The sequence below is a fragment of the Aptenodytes patagonicus genome, chromosome 1, assembly GCF_965638725.1.
Source record: "Aptenodytes patagonicus chromosome 1, bAptPat1.pri.cur, whole genome shotgun sequence".
In the NCBI taxonomy this organism is placed as follows: domain Eukaryota; kingdom Metazoa; phylum Chordata; class Aves; order Sphenisciformes; family Spheniscidae; genus Aptenodytes; species Aptenodytes patagonicus.
The window spans coordinates 212,897,577-212,921,355 of NC_134949.1; the positions used below are offsets into that span (position 1 = coordinate 212,897,577).

The window sequence follows — 23,779 nt, forward strand, 5'->3', positions numbered from 1 at the left end:
GCAGCGAAATGATACCCTTGATCCAGCTCCCAGAGGTGATAGACAGCACAACAGGGAACAGATACAGCAAGTAAGGTATTACATAACACAACTTTGAGAGCGAGCACGACAACTTTGAGAGTGAATTAGTCAACATTGTGACCAGCGACTGTTAAACCAATATGATCATAGAATCATAGTATCATTGAGGTTGGAAAAGACCTCTAAGATCATCGAGTCCAACCGTCGACCCAACACCACCATGTCCACTAAACCATGTCCCCAAGCGGCACATCTACACGTCTTTTAAATACTTCCAGGGATGGGGACTCCACCACTTCCCTGGGCAGCCTGTTCCAATGTTTCACCACTCTTTCAGTAAAGAAATTTTTTCCTTACATCCAATCTAAACCTCCCCTGGCGCAACTTGAGGCCATTTCCTCTCGTCCTATCGCTAGTTCCTTGGGAGAAGAGACCAACACCCACCTCGCTACAACCTCCTTTCAGGTAGTTGTAGAGAGCGATGAGGTCTCCCCTCAGCCTCCTTTTCTGCAGGCTAAACAACCCCAGTTCTCTCAGCCGCTCCTCAGAGGACTTGTTCTCCAGACCCCTCACCAGCCTCGTTGCCCTTCTCTGGACACGTTCCAGCACCTCAACGTCCTCCTTGTAGTGAGGGGCCCAAAACTGAACACAGGATTCGAGGTGTGGCCTCACCAGGGCCGAGTAGAGGGGCACGATCACTTCCCTACTCCTGCTGGCCACACTATTTCTGATCCAGGCCTGGATGCCATTGGCCTTCTTGGCCACCTGGGCACACTGACGGCTCATGTTCAGCCGGCTGTCAACCAGAACCCCCAGGTCCTTTTCTGACAGGCAGCTTTCCAGCCACTCTTCCCCAAGCCTGTAGCGCTGCATGGGGTTGTTGTGGCCGAAGTGCAGGACCCGGCACTTGGCCTTGTTGAACCTCATACAATTGGTCGGAGCCCATCGATCCAGCCTGTCCAGGTCCCTCTGCAGAGCCTTCCTACCCTCGAGCAGATCAACACTCCTGCCCAGCTTGGTGTCGTCTGCAAACTTACTGAGGGTGCACTCGATCCCCTCATCCAGATCATCGATAAAGATATTAAACAAGACCGGCCCCAGTACTGAGCCCTGGTGAATGAATGAGTACTGAGCCATGATGAATGCTTATAACAAATTTGCCTTAACACGCTCTGTCAGATCTGTTGTTATCTCAACCCTTCGTGCCCTGTGTTGGGCGCCAAAAGGACTGTTGTGTTTTAACCCGGCAGGCAGCTAAACACCACACAGCCGTTCACTCACTTGCCCTCCGCCCCCCCACTGGATTGAGATAAAGACAGTTTAATAGGACAGAAAAGGAAGGGAAAATAGTAACAATGATGATAAAAGAATATACAAAATAAGTGATGCACAACGCAATTGCTCACCACCCACTGACTGATGCCCAGCCAGTTCCCGAGCAGCAGTCACTCCCCCCTGGCCAACTCCCCCCCAGTTTCTATACTGAGCATGACGTCACATGGTATGGAATGTCCCTTGGCCAGTTGGGGTCAGCTGTCCTGGCTGTGCCCCCTCCCAGCTTCTCACTGGCAGGGCATGGGAAGCTGAAAAGTCCTTGCCTAGTGTAAGCACTACCTAGCAACAACTAAAACATCGGTGTGTTATCACATTATTCTCATACTAAATCCAAAACACAGCACTGTACCAGCTACTAGGAAGAAAATTAACTCTATCCCTGCTGAAATCAGGACAGGAGCATTTCAGGGAATGAGTGGTGACAGGGTCAGTCACAGATGTTTCCTCCTGGTGACAGCTTGGATCATAATTGTTACACCCCACCTTGGGTGTAGTTCAGTAAGCTTTAAGGGCAGGCAGTAAGTTACAGCTCAGCTCTAAGTCCCCTTGTTGCAGACCCTCTACTTCTCAGGCTATTCCAGCAGAGTTAATACAGCCCAAAGCCGCTTCACCAGCCCAGTTGTGTCCCTCAGTCCCTGGCAAGGGGAGCACTTCCTTCTCCCTGGCCCCTTACTACACAGGATGCTAGGACTTCAGCAAGGCACAGGTCGTGTTTGGTGACCACAGGCTGCAGGTGACTGACTGATTCCTGGAAGCAGACTCCTCATCTCTCAAATCTTCAAGTGGGAAGAGCTGTGAAGTATAAGTTTCACTTAGGAGTACTTGATAGGAAGCAACACAAGGGAAAGACTTTTTCTCCACCCTGTCCATGTTGTTTTGCTTCTCCACCTAACTCATTTTTTATTTATGGCCACAGTATCTATGTTTTGTTTTCAGTTATATCTGACGTTGCAGGTGCAGCGCCCGGGTGAGAGGCAGACATGCCCTGGGTGAGGCAGGCAGCCCAGGCAGCCTGGGGAGGCTCAGGCAAGCCTGGGGCTTGCAGGCAGGAGAGGAGGCTGGCAGGAGCCAGCAGCAGCCCAGGGCAGGCAGCAGGCAGCCAGCAGCCAGGCCTGTGGGAGCAGGACCCATCTTCCCTGGGTCTGATGTGGCCGTTTTCTGCACTATCCAGGCCTAACCACACAGCGAAAAGGGAAAGAGTTTATCAGCTGGCTGGTTTGATCTTCCTTGTATAAGAAACATAGTTATTTTTAGTTAATATCATAATAAAGCCCAATTGTTTCAGGCGTATAAAAGCCTCTTGGGTTTTTGGAGTCCTTTCAAGAGAAAGGCGAGGCAGGCCACCACACAGCTCCCCTTGCCTTGGGCAGAGTTGGCAATGGAAATAACTCCTTCCTGAGGGCTAGAAAAGCTGCAGGTCCCTGAGGTGAAAAGTGAAATGCTAGGAAAGGGACGCAAGGAAACTTGCAGAAACCACTCCACTCACATTACTTCCCTCAGAGGCAGTGTTGTTGGAATTGGGTCACCAAACCCCCCTCCCGTGAGCCCACCAGCTAATTTTCAGAGGCAAAGACCTCATCAACAATGTTTTGATATACCAGGGTTGTGCTTCTTGTTACCTAACATGCAAAGTTGTAATTTTCTTTTCCTCAAAAGCCACATCTTTGGAGACTTCCACATGAGCAGGGCAGCAGGTGACATACTATTGTCTAGTATTCATACACATGCCCATTGCTCAACGTTAGGAGCAACGTCCTCTACGTAAAGCATCCTCATGGGTGAAACTTCATTGAAAAATGCAGCTATGGATGGAAGTAGCACAAAAGTGTTATTACTTGGAAAAAAGAGAAGGCTGAACCAGAGCCCAAATTTAAAAATAATAAAGAAACCAGTTTGTGTAGAAAGGCTTTTTATTTTGAAAAATGTTTTTTCAAATTTTTGCAATACAGTGTAAAGTACAACATAGAATTATGTCTGCAAGTCAGCTTATGCATGTCATGCCAGTTATTTACATGTAGATATATACAGAGTGCAGATAATTATTGAAACCACACTACAAAATAAACAGAGAGTTCAATAAGATAATTTAGTAGGACTTTATTAAATATATATATAGTTATTGATTGTATATACTTTCCTATTAAAATATCATATAGTATCTAAAGTAACCCCTATAAACTCTAATACCTCCAAAATTGTCATAAATATGATTGAAAATTGAAACTACCCATGTGCCCTGTTCAGCTGCTTTGCCCTTTGCTATAACAGAAACTCTTGTAGTGCTGAGATCATGGTGCTGTCTTTAGTGCCAGAACTTTATGACAATTCCCAATAAAACACTTGCAAAAAGCTCAAATGCAGAATAGGTTTCAGCTGAGACATCCAAGGGTTGAAGCACCATTCCCTATACTTAAAATAGCAAGGATAATCCAATGGCTTATTAAATACTGCCACATACAGGACAAGAAAAACAATGCTATGATCTTCAGTGACTGAATTACAACATTGAATTAGAGCTGTTTGGATACCAAGCACCTTATTAAAACAAAACAAAGCAAACTCCCAAAGCCCATGCAAAATCTTATCCAAAAAAAGAGACCTCCCAACTTGTTCTGAAACAGCCTGATCAACAGTCTGACTTTTGCATGAGCAGTAACTGGAAGGGCCGTGGCAGTAGCGGCTGTCAGGGCTGTGTGACCACAAAGAACAAGACTGAACTTTGCCTATAGCTTGATCTCTGGTAATTGAATGAGTCGTACAGGGCACTCTGCTGAAAGAAAGGATAATGCCAAGCTGTATCATATGTTACCCCATTAACAGAATATTCCATTTACTTTCTGGTGGCTTCTGGCCAGCAAACCCTCACTATAAATTGCCAAAGGTCTGTCTTTGACTTCACTAGAGCTTTGCGAGTTTCCATCAGTGGAGAAGATCCACCCCAGTCTGGAGGATGTGCTCCCCTACTGGGATTTCTCTTCTTGAGGCTCAATCCAAAATTGCACAAACTGCTGCCTTAGGAAAAGAAGTATGAAGAACAATATGCTTTTTAGTTTCATTATTTATTCTGATGCAATCTTATTAAGTAGAAAATAGACCAGTGGAGAAATGTAACAAAAAAAAATCCAATTACTGCCATACAATGCTTTTTTTGTTGTTGTAATTATTGTTCTGAACTGCTGAATTTTGCAACTTTTCCTCTCCTAACATGTCTTTCCTAAAGGCATATTACACTTCAATCCAATTACAGGCAAAGAATGGAGATTAGCACCAGAAAATATATAAAAGGAAAATAAGTTACTATTACTATCACAGAATAGCACTGGTCAGCAAATCTGTGCATCATTTTTTTCCAGAAATAATCGAACAATGAACTTTATAGATTAGTTAGGGACATAAGTGATAGCTATGGTTTAATTTAAGAGTTTTGTTACATAGAACTCTAAATGCCAAAATATGGCAAGGACATTTTAATACTGAACTCATAGGAATTACACCAAAAATATTTTTTCATCTTTATCATCATTAATAAAAAGTGTGAATATAAAATATTAATATACTTTACATATTTATTGTACAATATATCAGTCCTTCACACTATTAATTTGATTCATGTTGTGCTGCAACATGTATCAAAAGGTTTAATAAAGAAAAAACATGGCTAATTATGTAAGTTGTGGGTACAGACATTATTTCCACAAGACAAACAGCAACCACAACGTGTCATCTACCTTGAGTTCTACAGTGATAAAAAACTGCTGCATCCTTTTAGGAAGGATAATAATAATTATAGTAAAAAAAATTGCGCAACCTTTGCTTGTAGAGTGAATCTGACTTTCATAAAAAACAGTAAGTCAATACTATGAACTAATTTAGTTCAGCTTGCCTAATTTTCTGGTAAAGCACTATCAAGATATTATGTCTTCATTTAAATGTTATACGGATTTCTGATCCTTTGCAATTATCAGAAGGAATTTTTGGTCAGGCCTGAGAGTATCATCATTAGACAAGCTTTGGTGCTGCCCTCTCCCCCATTTCAGTCTTTGAACACCTAGTTACTTAACTTTCCAGTTCATTGTACAGCTTCTTGTAGAGAAACTCCTTCCCGGAAAGTCAGGGAAGAGCTGGGGCATCCACAACCCAGCAGTGAGATTATACAGAAAGTGCTTGTTACGTACCGCAGAAGAGAGGAACAGAAAAAACATAAAATATTTCAAAAAATGAAAAACCCTACTCATTCCACTGAGAGTGGAATGGTTAATTGTAATTAAGAATGGGCATAACATTTTTCAGATGGAAATGCCATTTTAAAGCTAAACTACTTTAAAATTATTTATGTGATCGTCATGGCTGGTTCAGAAGAAGGGCCTGAAAAAGTGCAGAGCCTCACAGAGGAAAATACAGATTTGTTTTGTATGCAGCAGAATGAATGGGATCCAGTTTCTTATGAAGTTGTCTTCTGCAATTCAATTTTGTGTCTAATGTGAGATGAATGCATGGCAATAGACAGAACACCTCTCTTCCACAGGGATTCCCCTAGGTCTTTCTACAACCTTTCTCTCAGCACTTACAGACTCCACTTACTTAATCTGTAACTCAACTTTGCATTTTTATAAAATTTTTAATGAACTTAGCATCTTTGAGTCCTCTAGCTTGCACTCAGATCAGCTGGTTTCAAAACATAATATTGGAGAATACCCAGACATATACACAGGCTGAGAGATTACCTAAGGCTAGCTTTTTTCCCCCTTCTTTTTAAATCAGGCTAAAGCAAAGCAAATAAGAGCAAACATTTTCTATTTCACCGTTCCTCAACAATTTCACAACAATTAAATTCCTCCTAAGAGGTACAAGAGGTCATAAAAGGATCCTCAACAAAGGTCCGTTTGCCACTGACCCCAGTGCAATAGAAGTGGGTTTTTTTCCCCAGACCACTGCATTTCTCCGCCTGCGTAAGATGTGTGCTGGGCCTCCAGCCTCTGCTCAAAGCTCTGCCTCCCTTTCTGCTCCTTTTTGCCTGCAGCAGCGCTCCTGGGAAGGTCACCAGAGGTAAGCCTTTTGACATCCTGCAATTTTTGGATTGTGAAATAGAGCAAAACCACAACCAAAACCATGTTGATCTTCTCAGGGCAAATGGCAGTTTCAGGCATAGCTTACACTAAGAAATCTTGGCTTGCCTTAAAAATAAGAAAGGCTCAATCTGATGAGAAAAGACCTTTACTTCCTTTCACATCTGCTCTGGGCAAATTAGATGAGCACACATGTGTCTGCCTTCACTGTCTGTGACAACGTCTGGAACAACCCTTCATCACAATGCGCTGAACACAGTCTGGTCTTAAAGTGAAGTGAAACATGATTTAGGACTTAAATGAAACTGTTTAGAGTGAAGAAAGAACCCAGATAACTCAGTCACTAATTCAATGGGTCCGTTCTCAACTGCCTGCAGTCAGTCTTACCCAGACTCCCCCTTTGAAAAGCTAGATCATTTTTGGGAGGATGCTCTTACAGTCTCTCTCCTTCCCTGATCACCACTTGATACTTCAATTAGCGAGGAGAAGGATCCTGCAAGCTTTTGCCACCAGCCTGAATTCCAACACAGAATTGCTCTGCAGAAATCATGCACTACATACAACTAAAGAAGGTTCTGATGTGCTTCTTTATGTTGGCAATAAATCTTATTTTCTAATTTAAACAAGAAAAAGGCTATGGAAAGAAAAAAGAAGCAATTAAAAGATTACTGATGTTTTTAGTCGTAACAGAAGTTCTTCCTTACACTTTCTGGAAGTAGTGTACAACTTAGAAATCAATAGATTTATATATTGATTTCTGTTACTGAAGAAAGAAGTAAGCCTTGATATGTTTATGAAACTAAGCCTAGATAGGTCTATGAAACAGTGATTTGTTTCTGTAGCACTAATGCTGAAGAATTACTAATACAGAGCTTAAATATCTTGGTTTTCAATTGGGCATGGTAACTAGCCAAGCAAGCAGTGCATGTTTTCCCTCAAGGTGTGCAAGAAAGATGCTCAGATTTAGAAAGCTGCTTATGGTTTTGGGGTTTTTTTGAATTTGGGTTTTTTTTTCGTCCTGCCAGGAGCAATCAATAAGTCTTTACAAAACCTCTGAAAAGTAAGGCTTTTGTATTCTGTGGAAGGGGAGAAATCTTTGTCAGATAGTTTAGCAGAAGTCAGGAGAAATAATACTAAACACTTTTATTGCTACACGGCGCTTTCAGCATTCATAGCTTATAAAATTAGCTACCTCACAGGCCTTTTGTCTTATTTGCAATGGAAAAGGTTGGAAAAGGACTCAGTTACAATTTATCTCGGGTTTCAAAACATAATGCTGTTTTTCACCGCTCACTTCACATTACTACCAATCATTCCAGATTCAGCGTCTCCTTGTTTTCTACAGATGTTGTTCTGAGATACACTGAGAATATTGTCCCGATGATGAGTATCATAGAAATAAAAGTTGTTAATATTATCTGTACTGATATAGAAAGGAGGAAATAAATCTAAGAAGTATTTGAATGAAACATTCATTAAACATATCACATTTTGAATGAGCACTTACTGCTTAGGCAGTGTATACACTGATTTCATTATCAGTTGCATAAATTCTATAACATACTGTAATCTCAATGACTAACAGAAGTTCAAACTTCTGATTTATGGAAAACTCATTTCTTATTTGAAATGATTAGGACTAATTTTAGCATCAAGTTTTCTAAGGAAGAACTCAGATCACAATAGAAGCATTACTTACATTATGAAAAAAAATACAATTTTCCATATTAAAAACTATAGATTGCAAGAAATATCATAGAGTGCATTGCCTCTAAATTTCACACTTCTGTGAGCAACATCCTAGGACCTGAAGGTCTGCAGCTAAATGGCAACTTTTTTGATTTTATTGCTCTAGTGTTCCTTACCCATAAAAGAAGAACAGAACAACCTTTTGCAAACAATGGAAGTTATTTAAACAGAGTACCGTCTTCAGTACAAAAACTGTTAACTGTTTCATTACATTCTGTTCCGTTGACAGGGTGCTGTGTAACCTGCAGCTGCAGTATCTGAAGGAAATCTACCACTCAGCTAACGGGCTGATCCCATATCTGTGCCAGATAAAAATCATAGTGCTTATTATTTGTTACCATGGATACCATGAAGATATTGCTGTCCACTAAAGATTACTAGAGGAAGACAACATAATTCTCAGGAACAAGCCCTGTTTTGCCTTCATAAGTTGCTTTTAACCAGCCTGGTTCCACTGATGGATACACTGCAAAAAAAAAAAAAACAGCCAGACAAACAAAACATATTTACAAGAAATTAACACTGTTAAAAGATCCTGTATATGGTTCATATACTTATTAAGACCATATTTATTTAAGAGCAATTGAAAAATCAGGGCAAAACCTGAGAGTTGAAAATGGAATTACACTCTGTTATCTTGTGGATACAGTTCAGTTTTTTATATTTTTTTATGTAAAAAGAGAATGTAAAATATATCTTACCATTGGAAAATATTGCCCCCTGTGGGAAAGACAGCTCATGACTATGCTCAGCCTTACAGGAATACATTGCTTTTGCTTGTCTGAAAGAAAAAAATACAGGCTTGCAATAAATGAGATTACACGGAAAAATGCATAAAGAAATGAAATTAAAACCTGAGAAGAGTAGGAAGAATCAGTTGCACAAATACAGGACAGTAAGGACTAGTTACACAGTAGTTCAGAGGAGCAGAATTATAGCAGACAATAACTCCAAGCTTATTGGAGTTAACAAGCATGTTACTGCAGAAAAGAGACAAACATCCTACTAAGAGGTTTAAAGAGGTATATAATTTATAACTTTTAAAAGGATTCTTTCATTCTAGTTGAATTTGTCATTCAAATGAGTACTGAATTGAGCGTATTGCTTGAAGCAAGTGATGGACTGCCTGGAGACAATTCAAAAGTGATCATTAAAGGTCTAAAAACATGACATGAGAAAATATAGTTGATCAGTCTACAGAAGAAAATAATACACAGAAGGTAAATATGAGACAAAAAAGGAGAAATCTGTTCTCCAGGCGGACTGCAAAAGGACTTAAACAGATTTAAATTGCAGCAAGGGAGATTTAAATTAGGCGTCTGGGGTGGGTTTCAGCTTCAGCCACCTAAATTTAGGTGTCTATAAATAACCTACGTGTCTAGCTCCACAGACCCTCCAGGCCTGGCTACTGCTACAGTAGACGCCTACTTGAGAGTGCAACGAATGGCTCACCAGGTTCCACTGCCTGTAGCAAAACCTTCAATGAAACACTTCCTTAAATAATACTTGACATGAAGACACCTGCAGGTAGACAGCTAAGTTTATGTCTCTTAATCTGTAGCGGGAAACCCCTCTACTGGTTAAAACAGTGAAGCACTGGAACTGGCAAGAATTGGAGAATGCCCGAATTGAAGAATTCTCATGACTAAAAATTAATTTAAAAAAAAAAACAAATTAAAAAAAGCCACTACACAGATATCTATAAAAGAACTTGTTAGATATATAATGATTCTATCCCAGGGAAGGAGGACAGATTAGGTCACCTCTTGATATGGCTTCCAGCGCTATGATTCTGCAAAATACAAAACGAAGGATTGAACACGAAGATGGAAATTAGGAGGTCTCTCTAGATTCCTGCGCTTTACCTAATACCTTTCCTTTAATTTATATACTCAAAGCAATTTTTATATGATCTATCAGTTTTTCTGAGTTTCTTTAAACTTATTGGAAACGCACATTATACCAAATGAAGATGAACTTGTTGATTATTTTGCCTTTGTATGATGTGATGGGGCGTTACTGATTCAGCTTTCCTTCCAGCCAGGATTTATCTCAATGACCTAGTATGTGACCTGTGGTGAAGTTTAAAATTTCTAGTATACTTTCTGAGAGGGTGTATATGCAAGTGACATGTAATCTATTTTGTCTTTCCTCCAAAAATAGTGAGATAACAGAGTCATAAGTTAGATTAATAATAGTGCCACGTCATAAGCATTAGCATAAGAAGTCTGTTTTATTTTGTGTACTGCCAATGGGGCTCATGGCACTTCAGCTTTGGAGTTCCACCCCCTGGTGGTGAGGTTAAGCAGGGACAGACTTCCTAAAGGGAGCAGAGAGCATCCCCCTACCCTGGCGCCAATCAGTACTAGCACACCATCATTCACCTGAATCTCTAAAAGGGTATGAGTGGGTGGACATATTCCCAAGTGTGTATGTGTGAGATTTCCAGAAATGATTTCTCCCTCTGAAGAAAAAGCTCTGAAGCCAATTTATGACTAGACCAAGTGGCGTGTTTTGCCTTCATCTTAAGTGAACAACTGACTCATCAAGGGTTAGACTCTCAGGCTGAGATTTCCAAAGGAGGCAAGAATTTTGAGTTGTGCCCTCGATATCCAAGGGCACCTTATTTTCAGTATGCTGAAAACATTTCTAACTCTCAGTACTGTCATTCTGGATACATCCCCACTGATAACTAGAACAACATGAGCAGTGGACCCGTTTGTCTACTTTGCGTTAATGCTTAAATGTTAGCTTGCTTTCTGGCTGGTGTAGACTGCTCTGTTTAGCTTTTTTCTAAGACAACTCCTTGGTGCCTACTGTTATGAAGAACTTGCCATCTACAGTTGACAAGACAGGTGTGAAGTTTCATTACTCTACATAATACATACAAATTTATACATAATAATCTACATAATATATACTAAAATATACAGAGGGAGATTAGATGACTTTACCAAAGGTCACACATAAACTAATAATTCTTTACTCTTGAGATCATTTTTCCTCAAAGTCAAAGAGCACTACATATGTTCTAATTATACTGACCCAGATCGGTAACAGTCTGACAAAACAGCTATTTCCTGTGTGGCATAATCATGGGTTTTACACATATAAAACAGTAGAGTAACTGTTGATAATGATTATAGTTGCAATGTACATAAGATAATTGGCAATGAATTTACTAAAGCACAGGGATGATTTCGAACCTGATTTTACACAGTGGTATGACTATCAAGCCAGTTTCCCATGTTAAGAATGAGACATCTGAGCAATACTGTGACAAAAGACATTTAAGGCAATAATAAAACAGAACAGCAATATTTAAATGTGAGGCAGAATTATTTAAGTTATTCTTGAAATATGACATGCTGTTTTTTAGTGCCCTTAGAAAAAGTTAAGAAAAATAAATGCAATTTTCTCCTGTATTCTGATATGTCAACTAAACTATTCTGTTTTCAGCTTCTAATTTTACCTGATCCAAGTATGTTTACCTTAAAAGTAAAAAGAAGATAAGAAAACATGGACTCTGACTTGCTCAGTTTGGGAAAGAGAAAACTTCCCAGCATTTGACATTTAGACAGATACACAAACAAAAGGTTCAAAGAAGTTAATTTCTCAAAAGCTCATGAATTACAGGATTCTTCCCACCACCTGGCTCCTGACACAGAGTAATTACATCCTAATGTTATTACAAACTGTGAGTGATGCTATAATGAGAGACAGATTCTATGAATATTTACTTATAATTCTGGAGCAATTTTCAAGCCCCTGGTTATTGCCTCCACACTCGATTTGATTACTTAGGTTCTCTTATTAGTTATTACTCACTTCGACCCTATCCAGCTAGAAGCATTAGCAATGAAAAGGGCTTGCAGGTTCTTGGGCATTTTTTTTGTGTGCGATTATGAAAATGGACATTCTTACTTACAGTGTTAATGCTCTCCTCCCTAAAAACAAGGTTGTTTGTTAAAAAGCATGTGATAACATCACCATCATCTATTATGGTTCTCTTAAAATAATGCTAATAATCTGAGAAGAGTGTGATTCATGTCGTTTAGTGCAGAGAAAAAAGTCAACTTCAGAAAATGGTACCCACATTTCCTAGAAGTTCCTTCTTTCTGTGACTTTACTGGATGGACTCCAGATGAGAAAAAAAGCATTTTCCCTTTCCCTACTTTTTATTACATTTGTTTTGAGCCCATAATGATAAACTTATACTAGCAGTCAAACTGTTTTGCTTGACTACACACAGTCAACATCACCTGAGGCCTTAATAATACTAATACTACTAATAATAAGCTTTAAAATGATGCTCCTGCCCTAATGAGTTTTCAGTGTATTAAGACAAAGACAGAAGCCAGAAGAGGAATGAATGAGGGAAAACACATGAATCTCTTCCAGATGACTCATCAGTTAATATTATCCTACAGGAAGAAGAAAGGTTTATAGACTCCTGGAGATGGCAGACTTACAGCCAAGCTTGACTGAGTAGAAAACACTGGTCTGGGCTGGGCAGGGCATTCCAGGTGTTTAAGGAAATGCAAAATATAGCATGAAAATAAAAACAGAAGAATGTCTGGGAAAGGATATTTAATCATATGGTTGGGAGGGAAGCATGGGTCTACAGGGCTTCATACTGTCAGCCTAATCCTATTAAAGTCCCAGCCCAGCACCTAGAGATCCTGCTGCCAAGCCAGAGCTGTTTGCTGTCACCAACTCCTCCTTCCCATTTTTTTAGGTATTCTTTTCTAATGAAAATCCTTCTTCTTATGATTGCATATAAGGTGAGAAACTTACTGACTTTCTGTGTACCTCTAAATCAAAGTCAAGAAAACAGAGTCAGGGATTATGTGTTGGTGCATTTTTGTACAGAAGCTGCAATAAGGAGACCTCAGGCCTTACTAAGACTGTTGGATAACAGCAATATTTGTGGAAGCAGTAAGAAAACTCCTTCGTCTCTTTCAAGTGCATACTAGATTAGCAATAGGGATTCATCTCAGTGTACACAGTAGCTTAATACCACAGTCTGGGAGATGGATGATTAATAAACTTGAAGTCAGGAGGGAAGGAATAGGAAGACTGAGAAGTCAAAGTAATTCTAGAATTGGAAAAAGAGAGTACAGGTTGGACAGAGCATAACATTTTGGTCTCTTTCTGACTAAAATATATCTGTTCAAACTGGTAGCACTATGGGGGCATATACTCATGTATACAAGGAAAGAAAACAACCAGGTCAAATAATGTCCCAGCATTAAAAAAAAAAAAAAAAGTGGACACACACACTTATATTAGAGATATCGCATTATACAAAGTCAGAAAGCAAGGTTGCAAAGACTACTTGGAAGAAGGAGTTAAGTAAGACCGGGCCACTGTGGTGTTAAAGCATTGAGTACAAAATTATCTGCTGGAATACAGATGACACTGTGAGACTGCAAAGCCATATAGGTACTTTTGATCCGTCTACTGTACAAATGACCACAACAGGCTTCAAGAAGGAATGAAACTACTTAGATACTATAATGCATAGGCAAACAGTAGCTTAAAATTTCAAAACTAGTTATTTTTAGCAGGGTAAATTACCCCTGCACAGAGTTCAACACTATCTTGACTTGAGTATTTCTGGTATCAAACCAGACAGCTTAAAAATAGTTCCTCTGTCTTGCACTCTGTCCTGCATATATTCATTAGATAGTAGAGTTATGAACTCAGAAGGCCTTTCTACTGGGTGGATCAAGATGTAATTACCATGATTTCTAGATACTTCAGAGCAAAAGACTATGCTAAAGTTTTACATCAGCCTTCATGTTCATAACATGCATGAGAGGTAAATAAAAGCTGGCTCTGAATTGCAAAAATCTTACTCAGACTTGAGCAGCACTGTAAGAACAGCTGAGCTACTTCTTATTTCTTCCTCATTTTGCCTGCTGACCTCTCATTTTCCATTCTCCTTGTTACTGTTACTCTTCTGCTTTCTTAGGAAGGATGAAGTAGAGTAGCTATTAAGCCTTTCAGCGTTTTCGGCTTTGTTATCTGCTCTCCATATCCATTATCAAACTGCTACATTTTTCCTTTGTCAAATTTTTGCTTCTTACATGCTTTTTATATACAGATACATGTGGCACAGGCTCTGAAGGAACAACAGGGGAGAGTTTACAAGAAGAGAGCAATACAAAATAAGAGAAAGAACAGTGGTGGGGGGGAAATGATGCAGGACTGGTGAAGCAGTCATCACTCTCAGCTTAGGGCATTGGCTTAAGAACATTCCAGTCTCTTCATTTATACTTTTCTTCCTTAAATTAATGCCCTGCTGTTTTCATCTCCCTTTCCCCCCTGCCACCCTCTTTTTTGGTCACCTTGCAGTTCATGTACTACAAAAACCAAGAACAGCCTTGATTCATGTAAGCTGCTTCTCTTGAACAAAATCAGTGGGCCTTTGCAGGCCAGCTTTCTCTTTCTCACCCCTGCTAGATCTGTCAGAGAGGACAGCCATATTCCACTGGTGCACATCTCAGCACATGCTGGCATCCTCATTTACAGCTGTGCTACTTTAGATTACTACTTCTGGATTCATGGATTAACTTTTTTTTTTTTCTATCGCTTGACAGTTCCAGTAAGCCCGACAGTTCCTGGTATCAGTGAGTAAAGTGATGGACAAAAAGATATGTTCTGTCTCAAAGAACTTGAAATGCAGGGACAGTGAAAAGAGAGACAGACTTTTTCCCACATCCATTTATTTGACCATCTGCCTTAGCCTATTAAATGTAGGCCAGTTAGTAATGTATGGGAGATACTGCTTCCTAGACGAACACTTACCAGAACATTCTAACTTAATATAAGAATGAATCAAATCCACTAAATAAATGCACGCAATTGTAAAGAAAATGTAAACAATTCCTGCTGCACGCTACCAAGAAGAAAGGGGAACAGTTTCTCCAGACAGATACTGAGGCATGGAAGGTGATGGGAAAGACAGGAACCCTGATCAAGTTAATCCTGAACTTTCTAAAGCAGCTGTTATTCAGGGCTTGCCTACATGAGCAAATTACCACAAACTAGCATGTTTGCTACTCTGCTGAAAGCATGTATATGCAAACAGCTGTATGGAATAAGTACAGCACCCTCATCCTAATTTAAATCCTGTTAATTTACTCTTGTAGTTGTGTCCTTAAGCAGATCACTAGCCTGAGCATCTCTCACTGCAATTCCCCCAGGTGACAGAATAGCCAGATAGGCTGGTATTCTCTATTAGATTTAGTTTTCTTCTGGAGCAAGGATGAGTTTAATAAACCACAAAAATTTTGCATGCCACATGATGCTGTCCAAAAGACACAGAACAAAGCTCCAACACTTCTATTTCAATCTTTGAAGCTTGTTTTCCTTTCAAAAACAGAAAGGATTTTAGAAATTGTTAAACACTATGAAGCACTTACCGTCCTGAAGAAACTTGTTTAAGTGAACCAGCACTTTCAAACAACTGGGCTCTTGCAGCCACTCTGAAAATAAAGCACCACCTTGCTTTATACTTTGCCCATTAATAAAACACACAGAGTAACTTCACTTTTAATCATCTAAAGACATGGACAAATTTTAAAAAATTGTTTTAATTATTCACTTAGAGAAACAGAAGAAATTCAAAAGCTGAATTTAAGTCCCTATTCAGCAGAATTCTTAAGGGCATAACCTAACTGGGACCTGACTTCCACATGCTCTAGTGCCTTGCTGAGTCACTAAGGGAAATCTCAACACCCTGTATTTAAAATTCTATTCATGGACAGCCAATAGATATATTGGAAGTGCTTTTACTGCCAGTCTGTCACTATCATGCTGGAACTCTGAGCTGTGTAGGATTCTCTGTTTAAGACACAACAATCCGTGAAATGACCACAGTGATTCCTTCCAGTTTAAAAAGTGGAGAGGCTGAATGGAGTCCTGCAGCATTTGGAGAACTTCCTGGTGCTCTGCAGATCTAGAAATCACTTGTTCATGCGGACAGAGAAATTCTGGGTCAAAGTCGGGATCACAGCAAAGATCTTCTGACTCTTAAGTTTGTGCTAAAAGCACTGAGAAACATTGCTAACCCAAATCTCAACAAGCTAAATTATAACCTCTATTGCTTAGAACTACCCTCCTTTCAACATAACCCCCACCCCTAAAAAAACCCAGCTGTTAGAAAAAACCCAAAGATACCAATTATTTAACATGCAGCAACCAAAGAAATTTCAGAGCAGAAGTTTGTTTTTTTTTCCTTTCTCCAATTTTGGACTTACACAAATAAGATCTGATGATGATCTTGACATAACAGCATGGACGGTAAGTAGCATTTATGCTCCTTGAAACATTACATTCCAGAAGAACCAGAGATAATACTACTAATCACTTTCCAAAGATATATTTCTTCATTATAGACCTTATCTGTAGTCTAATGAAGTCAATGGGAGTCTTTCAACTGACTTCAACAGACTTTGTGCCGTGTCTCCTTTGTTTACAATTTTAATGAAACCAGACAAATAATTCGCAAATACAGAAATATTCAAATCAAGTATTCAAGGATGCTTTCTCAACTACTTATGTAGCTCTCTGGGATCACTTTTAGTAGACAATACTGTAACAACACAAATCTCCAAAGGGCCTTGATGACTTACACAGATCCTGGTCTTTGATAACCATTACTTGATGCAGTATCTAATCTTAATCTCCTGCACATTTTGGGAGGCAAATCAGGGTTGGGTGGAGCCTTTGGTGTATCTTTGGTATCTGTTGAAGATAAGCTCTGTATAGATCCACTGCAGCTTTTGTTACCTAAAGAAAACAACCAAATTATAGGGAGTATTAAAGCTAATTTGAAGCTTGTTCACATGTTCACAACATGTATAACATGCAAAGCAAAGTTTCTGTTGTTGTGTTTTGTTGGGTTTTTTTTAAAGAGGCAAAAAAAGGTAGAGAAAATACTTACTGAGACAGAGAAGAAACAGCCTTTCAGGCAGAAAGCCAGGAGAAAAGGACCAACAGCAAGAATGAAGAAATGACATTAAAATTGTGAGGGCTAAGAAATTACATTGTACTTAAATGGCTAGATAGTACATTCACTAAAAAGTTACAATAAAACCAACATTTATAAAGTAGTACACTGCATAGAATTATAGAAAAAATTCATGTTGGAAGGGATCGCAGGAAGTCATCTAGTCCAAATTCCGGCTCAAAGCAGCATCCACTATGAAATTAGACCATGTTAATTTGTAAGAATTAATATTTCAGTATCCACAGAAGCTTCATGCAGTTTAAAAACAATACTTGGGAATTAATGATTATGAGTTGCCCAAAACAATTGCTACTGTAACTTGATAAAACAAATCTATAGCTGTACAGACTGTATTGCACACAAAAAAAGTCCTTTTAATGAATGCAAGGCATGGCCATGTGTCCTTTAAGCTGATCTATCTGTGGACTGCTGCCTTGTTTGCATATATATTCTGCAAGACAATAACTGCATCTACTTCTGTGTTTCTTTATTCCCAAGAACAGATGCTTAATAATGCTTTAAAAGCTGTCATAATATAAAGAGATCCCAAAATATAAAACCAATACCTATATAATTAATATTGTTATTCTATAGTATTAATCTATATTACAAATTATAGTTAATGATAATTATTATTCTACATTATTAATACTGTTAATATAACACTAATTCATATCTGGAAGTCTTGGGAAAAAGCTTGTACACTCCATGGGGGGCAGAGGGGAGAGAACTTTGTTAAACTTTTAGGACTTTGCACATAACCACATATTTACCCTACCTGTACTTGTATTACTCATACTATTGACAGCTCAGTGGCAAACTCAGCACTCACCCTCAGTCCACTGGAGTTCATTGTGCTGGCTGTTAATCTTCATAATCCAAACCACTGCAAATATACTGATTTCAAGAAGGTGTTTCTTCTAAAGTAATTTCCACATAGCTGTCAATATAGTGCAATATCACCTCATGTACTCACAGAGGTACAGCAAGGGTTCACAGGCATTCCAGCTAACTTAGCATTTAGCAGAACTGTCTAAATTGCGAAGCTATGTTTTTAAGCTTCTCTGTCTTGTAAGGAGCCTTGCCTACAAGCTTATTTGGAACATAGGCTCAACTTAGGTGCTCTGAGGGTGTTCTTCAAAGTGGCATCCTTCTTTGACTGAACAGGAAGACTGGTGTCCTAGCTTGTGCACTGAAATTGAATTCCTAAAGTTGTGTTTGCAAACTTGTGGTTGTTCTTGCACATCATGTCCATATACAGGACCATTCAGCTATAATCTTGTGTTCAAGCTAATCTACTTGCAGTACTGGGTAACAAACCATGCAAGTAGGACAGAATGAAGCAGCCATTCCATCCATCAGCAGGGTTTCAGACATACATTTCATGCCAGGGATTACCTTTTTATCCCATCTGTCCAGTCCTATCTCAACTAAAGGCATTGACTGTAAAATCCATAACTAAAAAAAAGCAAACCAAAAACCCCCCACCTTTCCTTCAATCTCCTATTTCAGTCAATTAAAGAGATGCAGTTGTCAAAAACAGGGGGGGCGGAAAAAAGACAAGGAGTGACAAAACTGTTACTTACTAGATACGTTAAGCATAGTGCTTTTTAAATTTAAATACTAGCTTTGATCAGCATCAATCATGTTGCAACGAATCATTCCTTTGACACAGTTGATAAACCATAGCTACCAACTCTTCTCATAAACCAGCAATCTCCTTACAAGTCAGTGGTCTAGGTGAGGCGCAGCAGGATAGAGTACTCTAAAGTCTGAGAAACACTGATAGCTTTTAAGCTGTGTGAACTGTACAGGTAACAAACAATGGAAATATGTCAGAAGCAGTATAAAAACTGAAAGAACATGCCACAAAAATGGAAAAATAAACATAAAAGATTAATGGATATCATTAGCTTTCAGATGCAGCTCTTATTTTCTGATGCCTCGCAGTAAACACTGATGTCCTAAAAGACCTTGGCAATTACCTTCAGCTGATGGAATTGATCTGAGGGAAGATGCTGAAGACCTTTTCAGCCCAGACAGACTGTAAGAACTCTTTTTGGTCAGGTCTGTTGGTGAAGAGGCATTCTCTGGTCCAGTGACAGAAGCTACACTTTGGCAGTCTGACTCCACATCTGTTTTGGTTGCATCCTCCTTTGATGAGGATTCTGGACTTGTAGTCCAGAGGCCTGAACTCTTCTGGCCATTAGAAGACGGGGGAGAGGCAATCCATGGAATCCCTCCTGATTTCTCCCTGGGCTGCGAGGGCACGCATTTGGTGGTGCTGTTCTGCTCAGAGGAGTGAGAAGAGAGAGATTCAATGCTGCCCATGGGAGTGCTGTCTGGGCTACTGCTGTACGAATCACCTAGGGAGGAGTGAGGGGAGGGAAGAGAGAGGGAAACAAAAAAAAATATTACATTTTCTAATCACGTGCCTTTCTCTCATGCCACCTTTAGCCCCTTGTACCTAACCTGTCATGAAATTCATTAATCTGTGGTTTCAGAGGCAGTGACTTTTAAGACAAAATATCTGTTTCATTACTCTAAGTTTCACATATATTCCTATCTTTAACCTGGAAAAGCTGCATTTTGTGGATATTTCTTTAGAGCTGATGAACATAATGGACTACAGGCTAAACTATTTCACATAAAAGTTTGCATTTTCAAAGAACTGCTTGCAATATAAATATCCTTAGGAAATTCAACAGTTACAATGCTGCAATATCTTTGTGGTGAGCATCTTGCTGGATTTCCATGATAAGGCAAATGCGATACTTGTCACATTTATGTTCTTAAATGCATGATTGTATTGCCTGCAGGCACAAGAATTAAATTTTACTTTGGTTACCAAGCTGCTGAGGATCTCTGCAGTCTAAGACTAGTCCATAAGTCTATCTATAGATATCCTATTTTCTGAATCGTCATACCTATCATAAAATATCTATCCTGCAGAAGGACAACAACTCATTCCTTACAACTTGAACATTTGATGAATTTCTTTAATTAGACTGATGTTTCAGAAATTTACCTACCTACACAACAATCTTTGTACTGATCTTATTTCCAATAATCTTTTGCAACAAAAAGTGGGAATATCCTAATGAAATTATCTGATGATATAAAGGTAGGAACACTCATCAGAACTGAGGAAGGACTGGCCTATAGTACAGTGAGGGCTGAATTATCTTGACGACTGGATTCAGTCTAGTGAGTCATACATTGGTTTCTAGTAGGATTTGTTCCCAAAGGCTATGAAATACAATTAACAAATTTCACAAGAAGCAGAGAATATATATTCTTCAACCACACAGTAGTTATAAGATACCAACATGATACAGCTGCTTTTGCCTCCACGTGTTTCAATATCCTCAGCAACAAGTGACCATAACCACACACGATACTACAGATAGGGTCACACAATACCAGTGCCTTGTATAGTGGATCTGACAACAGTAGTGCCATTGGTATAATAATCTGAAATATTCTGTCCATTTCTGGCCAGAATTCTGATATTCCAGATTAGATTGTCCCCCAGCCTGCCCCTTTACAGACCATTAGTCCCTTGAAAATTGCAAGATTGGCTGAAACTAAATTTGTCATATACATTTTCTATCATTTTCTATCATTCCCTACCATTTGAAACCTGTATCTCATTTTGTGATGCCATACAGAATTCCTTAATTTCCTGCGATATAGTTAAGTGTCCGTGCTTCATTTAAATGATGACTTAAAACCATCTAGTACTTCAGAATTTGCTATTGCCAGAAGCCAAGGCTCTCTCTTGCCTGTCTCTGGCCACACCTAGAGATACTTGGCAAGGGGAGTACCTCTGCTTCTGCCTCAGCCTTCCAGGTGGGATCTTAACTGGACCTTGTGTAGCAAGAGCTGAGCTTGAGCCAATAAGCAAAGCACAAGTGGAGAGCCCCTGGGTCAGACCTAGTTTCAATCCAGCCGCCAGCACAAGACATCTGTCTGAATGAAGAAGTGTGAGCTTGCACACGCTCTGCAAAATACTTGCACAGAAACACCCCTTTTTTTATGCTGGCATTCATTCATTGCAGTTACACAGCGAAAAAACAGTTGAAACTCGCCCCGTTTCTCGTCTGGTGAATGTAACTGACGGTTCCTCTGTAACTTTTTACTCGGGATCCCGTGCCATTCACACTGGCAATCGACTTGTAGGCTGATATTGCTCTCATTTAGTATTTAAACTCTCACTGGCAGGAATCATGTAATATAAACCTATGCAAAATGCAGCACCTTTTTGAGAGTATACTGTGGATACATTTCCTAACATTACAGACTTAAGAATTACTACAGATCCTCAAGAACAGATGTACCTTAACTGTGGATTAATTTAGTGTACCAGTTTCATGTAAATCTCCTTGAGGAACCAAGGGACACAGAAGTTCTTTGGGAAGTCTGCTGCAGTAGTGGAACTGTTAACAACTTAATCTTTGCTACAGTTTCAATACTTCTCAATGATACAGCTACTAAGTAAAAAAGTGATGGCCCACTAGATGAAAATGAATGAAGTGAAACTTTTTAATAGTCACATTTACATGAAAATGAATAAGCATTCTAAGAAGCAATTAATTACACACATAAATCCCTGCTGTTAAACTGTAAGCCATATGATAAGTATACTGTTTTTCCCCAAAATATTAGAATTTGTTTTTATTCCAGAAAACTAAGAAAATTTCAGTGGTTTTGGCAAACCTAGGCAGTGGCTGACTTTGAACCAATTACCGCAGTTTCATGCATGTGAAAAAAGCCAAGTCATGGTTTTGATCTCCTGATCTTGACTAAATCACATTTATTACAGGAGAGGAAAGATTCTATTGACAGTTTCCCAACCTTAACAATCATCTTACAAGCAAATGAGGTGAACTTCATATAATGAACTCCTCAGAATTTCAAAGCAGACTACATTTAGATTAGAATGTAAAGTCTGCTATAAAAGATTTTTGAACACTGTATGCAATACAAGACTTGCCTAAAACCAAACATCCTTCCTCATCTGAGAGAAGCAAGGAATGTAGTCATTCAACAGTGCGGCTGTGACTCACAGAGGTTAAAAGGCTGACAAAACCCTATCTGTTACACTTATAATTATTGGAATACAATTGGATATTATTCAGGAAAGTTAAAAGACAACGTAAAAAGGAAGATAATGAGTCAACAAGGACAAACTTACTGTCAGGATCTGCTAGACACGGTGTATATCTTCCTTTGGGTTTACGTGAACCTGTGGAGAGACAAATTGCTCTTGTCCTTCTTGAACCCGATCGGGACTGAGGTTGGGGAAGAGGAATATTGGGGTCTGGTGCAGTGTGAAATATCTGCATGATTTAAAAAAAAAAAAGAGGGAAAATAAATGACACAAACAATATAGGTACTCTTACACTTCCATTATTAATCCATTTGTTTTCCTCACCACTGCACCTGAAATTAATGCTGTAATAGTCTCACACATTACAAAAGAGTAAATTCACAGAATATAAGCTTTGCTCTGATCTCATTTTACAATCCAAGAACCACAATACTGACTTGTACTTAAAATTTATACCAATTATATAAAAATATTTGTTTAAATAGTTTTATTTTCTAACCCTTGTTAAGAAGTGCTTAACAGTCTAAATTGTGAAACATATAATACGTGCTTACAACTAACTCCTACCCAAGAAATAATACATTTTTTTAAGTATTATGAAAAGATTGAATTTTTTCTCTGCATTCCTGTGAAAGCTTTTGTATGTCATGGAAATTTGTTATAGTCATAACTTATTACAATGCAGTTTGTATTTCAGAATAACACTTTATTTTGCCAAACAAGTTTGATAAGGAACATCTTTATATTTGGAGCATCTCCTGATTTTTATCGTTTACATACCACTGCTACCACTGGTCAATTTTGCAGAATTACTGCAGAAAAAACTAAAATTTTTGGGTTATCTGACTACTGCAATCTGACACAGGTACACATGAGGTTTTAAAAAACTCTTTGCTCATAAGCATGGCAAGCTGGCCAGCAAGGACAATACAGAAAGTCCAGTAATTCAGGTGACTTTCATTTGTATCACCTGTTCTGCAATATCCAAGATACGTGCATTAGAGGTCTTGAAAGACCCTAAAAACTCTTTTGGATACTTCTAGTAAAAATGATAATTGCCTTGGAGGATGACCAAAGCAAAAAATATAACCAAAAGATTTGTTTTTTTCCCAGATGTCCTTTCTCACCTATTCCTCCTAGCATAGACTGTAAACTCTACTGAGTATCTCTTATGGCATTCTGTGGAATGGAGAAGAGGTTTTACAGACAAAGATTGCCTATTCAGTTAAGCTACTGAAGGAATCAGAAGTGTCCAATCTCCATAGTGTAGAGAGGGCCAAGTGTTGTAGGTTAAATATCATGCAATGCCAAAATACATCTCTGCAAGGATTTCTGGATCCCTTATCAATAGGGCACTCCCAGAAGAGGATGAAGTGAACAATGAAAAGATACCTCCATGCCACTCTCAGAAGTGGAAGAAAGCAAATATATTCTATGCTAGAAAATACTTTAATGGACATCTTGAGATGCTCTTGA

The 23,779-nt window shown here is 39.0% G+C and overlaps 1 protein-coding gene across 1 annotated transcript in view; it reads right to left on the reverse strand.

Moving 5' to 3' along the window:
* Positions 1–4,844: 4,844 nt before the first annotated feature.
* Positions 4,845–23,779, reverse strand: part of ARHGAP42 (Rho GTPase activating protein 42) — a 172,583-nt gene continuing 153,648 nt past the window's right edge. The window contains exons 19-24 of the mRNA XM_076328243.1: positions 22,388–22,532; positions 19,176–19,556; positions 16,814–16,970; positions 15,602–15,664; positions 8,873–8,952; positions 4,845–8,637 (exon numbers count right to left, since the gene is read on the reverse strand). Of these exons, the coding sequence (XP_076184358.1) occupies positions 8,549–8,637; positions 8,873–8,952; positions 15,602–15,664; positions 16,814–16,970; positions 19,176–19,556; positions 22,388–22,532 (915 nt within the window). The 3' untranslated portion in view covers positions 4,845–8,548. The remainder of the gene's footprint in view (positions 8,638–8,872; positions 8,953–15,601; positions 15,665–16,813; positions 16,971–19,175; positions 19,557–22,387; positions 22,533–23,779) is intronic.